Source organism: Saccoglossus kowalevskii, chromosome 19 (genome assembly GCF_978046115.1).
Source record: "Saccoglossus kowalevskii chromosome 19, keSacKowa6.1, whole genome shotgun sequence".
Taxonomy (NCBI): Eukaryota; Metazoa; Hemichordata; class Enteropneusta; family Harrimaniidae; genus Saccoglossus; species Saccoglossus kowalevskii.
Window position 1 is genome coordinate 10,611,308 of NC_140659.1, and position 6,329 is coordinate 10,617,636.

General features: G+C 45.0%; 2 protein-coding genes across 2 annotated transcripts; both read right to left on the reverse strand.

Annotated features, from left to right (window-relative positions):
• Positions 1-405: 405 nt before the first annotated feature.
• Positions 406-3,942, reverse strand: LOC146730263 (uncharacterized). The gene has a single exon (XM_085494078.1). The coding sequence runs from the start codon at positions 3,940-3,942 to the stop codon at positions 406-408; it is 3,537 nt and encodes a 1,178-aa protein (XP_085350204.1).
• A 99-nt stretch (positions 3,943-4,041) lies between these two features.
• Positions 4,042-5,547, reverse strand: LOC146730264 (uncharacterized). The gene has a single exon (XM_085494079.1). It carries the CDS (start codon positions 5,545-5,547, stop codon positions 4,042-4,044), a length of 1,506 nt encoding a protein of 501 aa, XP_085350205.1.
• Positions 5,548-6,329: the final 782 nt, after the last annotated feature.

The window sequence follows — 6,329 nt, forward strand, 5'->3', positions numbered from 1 at the left end:
TGGTAAGATTGTGTTTGTTTCTAAACTTGTAATGCTTATAACTCAGCGACTAAAGGCCGGATCGCAATCAGAGAAACATGTATAAGTAACTATAAACACGAACTAGAACATGAAAACATTTGTATAAACATCGATCAATAATTGCACAATAAATGTGAATTTTCAATCTCCGCGCGACATATTCCGGGGGCCGACAAAATGGCCTCAATTATTGACGATTTCACAGTAAAAGTAAAGTCTGTAACATAAACATGAATCAATTGTTCAAAATTAACAAATACCCTGTCAATGAAATGAACATTAACGCAATACTATAGCTCATAGTATGGGAAGTTTCAAACATAATAACGTCAAACTGAGATCAATATACTCATATTTGTAATTGAGAAATGAATAAATGTCAGTTTATTTATTATTGTACATCAGACGCAGGTTGGCGACTTCAAATGCTTCTCTCCGTGGTCGCGATGACTGCGTTGTGTTTGAATTCTTGGCGGGGGACATTTGGTCTGCTCTGTCCTCAGTTGCGTCTTCTGGGACACCGTTCTCATTCGGGGGTTTCCCGGTAACTGGTGACGTCATAGTTGGATTTCCCTCAGTCAGCTGTTCGTTGTTGACATCCGGGACGGTTGGTGGCGACTGTATGGCGCTAGTCCGTTGTTCTTCGACTTGACTCGTCTCCAATAAATACAACTTATTAACGGGACGATTTGTTTTTCCAAGTTTGGTCTTGATTTCGACGACACGTACAAGTCCATCTTTGCCGGGTAGTAAGCGGGTAACTTTTGCCATGTGCCAATTCACTCGTTTCTCCACGTCGCTATGAACGAGTACAATGTCGCCCACTTTTATAGTGTTGTTTTTCACACCTCCGGCGGTGGGAGTGTGGCGTTCTCGGAGCGCGGTGAGATACTCGGCTGACCACCTTTTCCCAAATTGGCGTTGTAGTTTTGCCAAATGTTCAAAGCGAAGATTTACATTATGATGAGTTAGAGCGATAGGATCACTCAGGTGGTTTGACGCGTCATACGGTAGACTGTATACATTCCTCCCAATCATAAGGTGAGATGGGGTAAGTGGTACCAAGTCGTCTGCGTGGCTAGCGATATGCGTCAACGGGCGGTCATTTATGACAGATTCTACCTCTGTTAATATAGTTTGCAGTTCGTCAAACGTCACGCATGCTTTTCCCAGTACTTTCTTTAAAGTTGATTTGGTTATTCCAATCATACGCTCGTAGAAGCCGCCTACCCATGGCGCGCGTTTCGGGATAAACTTCCACGTTGTACGGTGATGCGCTAACAATGCTTGAACTTCGGGGTCGTTCATTAGTCGTCTCAGTTCGTGAGCTGCGGAAATAAATGTAGTAGCATTGTCCGATATTAACATTGATGGAGTTGAGCGGCGGGCAGCGAATCGGCGAAAGGCTAGTAAGAAAGATCGGGTAGACATGTCCGGTACGAGTTCAAGGTGAACTGCCCTTGTAGTTGCGCATGTAAACAGACAAACATACGCTTTCGTTACTGTTTTGTTGGGTGCGCTTCTCACGTATAAGGCGCCAGTATAATCAATACCGCTGATTCGAAATGGAGGTGTCGCGGTTACCCGACATTCTGGGAGCGGAGTAGATATCGGTTTTGCGTAAGCTGGTCCACTGACTTTCCGGCAGACCACACACTTGTGGAGCACGTGATTCACAACGCGGCGTATAGAATTTATCCAATAGCGATCTCGCAAGGCGTTAACCGTAGACTGGGGTCCGCGGTGCATGATACGATCATGTGTAGCTCGTACGATAAGTCGGGTTAACTGATGATCACGTGGTAACAATATCGGATGTTTGGTATCATAAGGTAGATCTGCGTATTGAAGACGACCGCCTAGGCGTAGTAATTTATCCTCGGCGATAAATAGCTTTAGTTGGCTACTAAGATGACCGTATTTCTTATTGTCATTTTTGGTAGACGCGAATATATCAGCAAAGTGTTCATGTTGAATGTCAGTAATCCAGTGTATTTCTGCATTATTTAATTCCGTGGCACTGGGTTTATCTTGGGTGCATTTCTCTTTCGATTTCAGTAGTTGTACGAATCTCAACACATAAGCAGTAATTCGCAAAAGTTTGTTGTAATTGTTATTGTAATCATCCAGATTGATCACATATTGTAATCCAACAGGTACTTCTTTAGTGTTTACGGTGCGCGATGCATTGTGACTGCCGACTGGTACCGATGAAGTATTCTCACGGGTAAGGCTTTCCCGGGTCTGTGACGTCACTGCGGGGCTTCTATCTAATGATGACGTCATTGATTCTTTGTTGACATAGGTAGCAGGGATATCCTGATGAACTGGCTGCGCGAAATCGATGTCCCCAGTTGGCGTCAATGCTACGTGATTGACGGATATGTTTGGCTTGTCAAACAACTCGCATGTTGGCCAAGAATCACGATTTCCCAGCCACGGAGGACCTTTCCACCACAATTCAGAATCGCGTAATTCCTTGGAGGTGATACCGCGAGTAAGCAGGTCTGCTGGATTGCATTTGGTCGGCACGTACTTAAACTCTTGTGGTAAACTGACGATTTCACTTACGCGATTTGCAGTGAAAGTGTCCTGTTTTCCGCGTGCATTTAACCAGTGCAAAACGATCTGTGAGTCCGACCAGAGAAACTGTTTTGCAACATTATACTTTGTAGACAATGCTGTAGATACAAATTTGCTCAAACGCGTAGCAATTACGGCTCCCATCAACTCTAACCTTGGTAAGGTCAATGTCTGGTTATTTACTGGAGTTACGCGTGTCTTAGACATGGCGAGCGAAGTTTCCTTTCCTGATTTTACGTATACAACTCCACCGTAGGCTTTGCCAGACGCATCCGCGAACGCGTGTATTTCAACTTCGTTGTTGACAGTATTGTCCGTTTCATTGAAATAGCGTCTTCTCACGTTTATCTTGGAGGCCGAGTGGAGGTTTTCGGCGATTACTTCCCAATCGTTGCGTAACTTATCAGAGATAGGAATGTCCCAGTGTTGATTCTGTTTCCATAAAGTTTGTATTAATCGTTTCGCGGCGATATGCGCGGGCGTCAACAAACCCAATGGGTCATACAAACTAGCGGTGTAACTAACAATGTCACGTTTGGTAATCAGTGGGTCGTTACTAGGCAACTCGATTTGCTTACATTGTAGTATGTCGCGATTTGTGTCCCATTTCATACCGAGAACTGTCACGGGGTTATCGGATTTTCCCCGTCCATCATGGGCGGCGAGTTCGCGTATAGCAGCGTCATTAGAACTCCAACTTCTTAAGTTGAACCCGCGTGTAGCCAATAACTGTGTCGCATCGTGATAGTATTGGATGGCTTCACTCGTGTTTGTGCTCCCGGTTACGACATCGTCTACGTAAATGTTCTGTTGAAGATCATTCGCGGCTGGTACGTCGGTGTTATTGTCGATGAGTGTTTTGATGGCCGCGTTTAATATGAACGGGCTTGGACTTGCACCAAATAAAACAGAACAAAATTGATAAGTAGAAAAGTCGCTGTTGACGTTTTTGATGTCCGATAGCCATAAGAACTTAGTGTATTGGCGGTCTTCTGTACTTAATCCAATTTGTAGAAAGGCCTTTTCAATGTCACTTGTTATGGCAACCGGATTCGCTCTGAAGCGCAGTAGGATACCAGTGAGGTCGTTCAACAAGGGAGGGCCTATCTCTAAAGAATCATTCAAACTCGGTTGACCGGCCCCAGATTTAGCACTGCAATCATAGACGACACGAATTGGGGTGGAGGCAGAACTTTCTCGTTTTATTGCCCTATGCGGTAGATAGTGACCTGTATTGTTATTGTCCGGTACAACTTTCTCTATGTAACCTTTATTCAGCTGATCGGTAATCACCTTATCATACGCCTGAATAATGTCACGTGGTAATTTTCGTACCATGTTTCGCGTGCGCTGTTCAGTTGCGTAGTAGTTAGTTGGCAGGGGATCGTGATTTGGTTTCCATGGCAATTTGGCGCTAAATCGACCATTGACTACGTCCTAGCAGTTTTGACTATACTGCTTGTACTGTTCTGTGTGACCAACTGTTACTGGATCTTGATTGATTTGTTCACGGATCCCTATAGATTCTAAGTCCCAAAATGATGCAATGTTCTTGTCTAACACCTGACTAGTTCGTAGTGCTTGTATTTCGGCGGTGAAATGGAAAGCGGTTACACTATTGGAGCGCGTATTTCGTACGTGTGTTTGACCAGTGAACGCCGCGGCGCGTGTTACGTGGTTTCGGTCGACAGGCCCCGAAAGTAAATATCCGAATACGGAATCGACGGCGGTGGGTCCCGGGCCTCTAATAACATGATTACGGACATAGTCCCAGTACTTGTCGGCTCCAATCAGAATGTCTATTCTTATAGTAGACTCGCTGGGCATCGGTTTTGGGGCTAGATTTAATCCTCGCAAATGGGGCATGTTGGTAATATTGGTTGTCACAACATTAGTGAGCTTATCGGAAATTTCCTTAACGTATAGAACATCGATGGGCTTTTTCTGTCCGTTTCTAGTATGTAGTTGTAACGTAGTACATGGCACGTATTTGTATTCGGCATCCGGGTTGTTGAACGACTTCAATCTGAGTTGTTCAGTGAAATGTACGTTGGCGTTAAGCCTTTGGGCGAGATTGTGAGTCACAAAACTACGATCGGCTCCTTCATCAAACAGAGCTGTAGCGTAGACCATTTTACCACGGTAAGAGACTGGAATAGTAGCTGTTTTTAACAACACACGGTTTGGGGGATTACTCGGTGTAATATTACGATCGCCTGAGTACCGATCGCTTCGGTTCGCCAATTTCTGTGAAGCATGGGTAAAATTCACACTCACAGGGGGAGTTTCAGAGCCTGAATTGTTTGAGCTATTGTCGTTCGATTGTTTGTTATGACGATGTAGCGAAGTATGGTGTCGCTTCTTACATATTTTGCAACTATACTTTGACTTACAGGAGTTGGCTTTATGAGATCCCAAACAGTTAAAGCACAGCTGATTGGTTTTGACATACTGCAATCTTAGTTCTGGGGTGGCCACTTTGACGCATGAAGTCGGGTTGTGCATTTCTTGGCAGTAGACGCATTTACGTTCAGCGGGCGGCTTGTAGGCGGGTTTTCTCGGTTTGTGGGGTTTCTTCGCGTGTGTATTTGTGTAGAAGGCGGCAACTGTAGACTTTGTATCAGTCTCATCGTCACAGGAAAGTGTAGAGAATTTATTGCCGACAGAGAGAGCTCGTATTTCTGCTCGCATAGCAGCGGTCAGTTCGGTGAGTGTCCAATCGTCATCCCCGTGATTGCGTGCGAGTTGTTGTTGGAAGGTAATTGGCAATTTATCCAACAACATGGGGATCAAATGAGCTCCGTAACTGCTCTCGTTCATGTGTAGAACTCGTAGACCGCGTATAGTAGTCTCGACCTCATCGTGGAAGCGTCGCAGACTCGTGGGATCGTTGTTCGGTGCCGGTAGCGCCCAAAGTGACCGCATGTGAGCGTCGATAATCATCTTGGGTTGTCCGTAGCGCTCTTTCAATAAATCGAAGGCGATTTTATAGTTGGCTTGTGTAGTTTGTAAGCCATCTATTGTCCGTTTGGCCTCGTCTGTGAGGAAACTCTTCAAATAGGTGAGTTTCTGAACTTCGGATAATCGGTCATCACTGTCGATCGCAGATGAGAAATTGTCGTGAAACTGGTTCTACTCGAGTGCGTCTCCGCTGAATTTAGGGATTTCCAATTTAGGTAGTTGCATAGACGATCTGTATGTCAGTGATGGTGGGAATTGAACATGTTGGTCCGCAGAATTATGAGACTGGTTACGCGCGCTGGCGTTGATTTGACTTTGTCGCGGTTGATTGTAAACAACTCTGTGTTTCTCGACGAACGAATCGACCCGAGCACATCTGTTGGACAGTTCCTGGTTATCCTTTATAACTTCGTCGAATTCTGGATCATCTACTTCTAAGTGGTCGTACAATTCACGATGCGCGGCGATAGAGTCTTCTTCTAGTCGATGTAGGCGCGACAGTCGACTTGCTATTTGTTCGTAGACTGACGGTTTGTCTTGTTGGTTATTGAAGGTGCGAATTGAGTCCTCTTCAGGTTCTAGTGCATTAACAAGCACCCTTCTAGTTTTGTCTCGCTTCTTCCTTAGTTGGTTGAGCTTTGTCATGGCTGTAGCTAGATTGTTGTATCCGGACAACGAAGAACAAAAGTGTCAATAATCCTGGTCTCGGCACCATATGCTGTGGACGGATAAAGTCCAGCACAGGTCCTTTCCCTTATTAACAC

What these genes read in the sequence shown, in the direction of transcription:
- LOC146730263 (XM_085494078.1), bottom strand. Translation starts at nt 3,942, where the DNA reads ATGGTACGAAAATTACCACGTGACATTATTCAGGCGTATGATAAGGTG.
- LOC146730264 (XM_085494079.1), bottom strand. Translation starts at nt 5,547, where the DNA reads ATGATTATCGACGCTCACATGCGGTCACTTTGGGCGCTACCGGCACCG.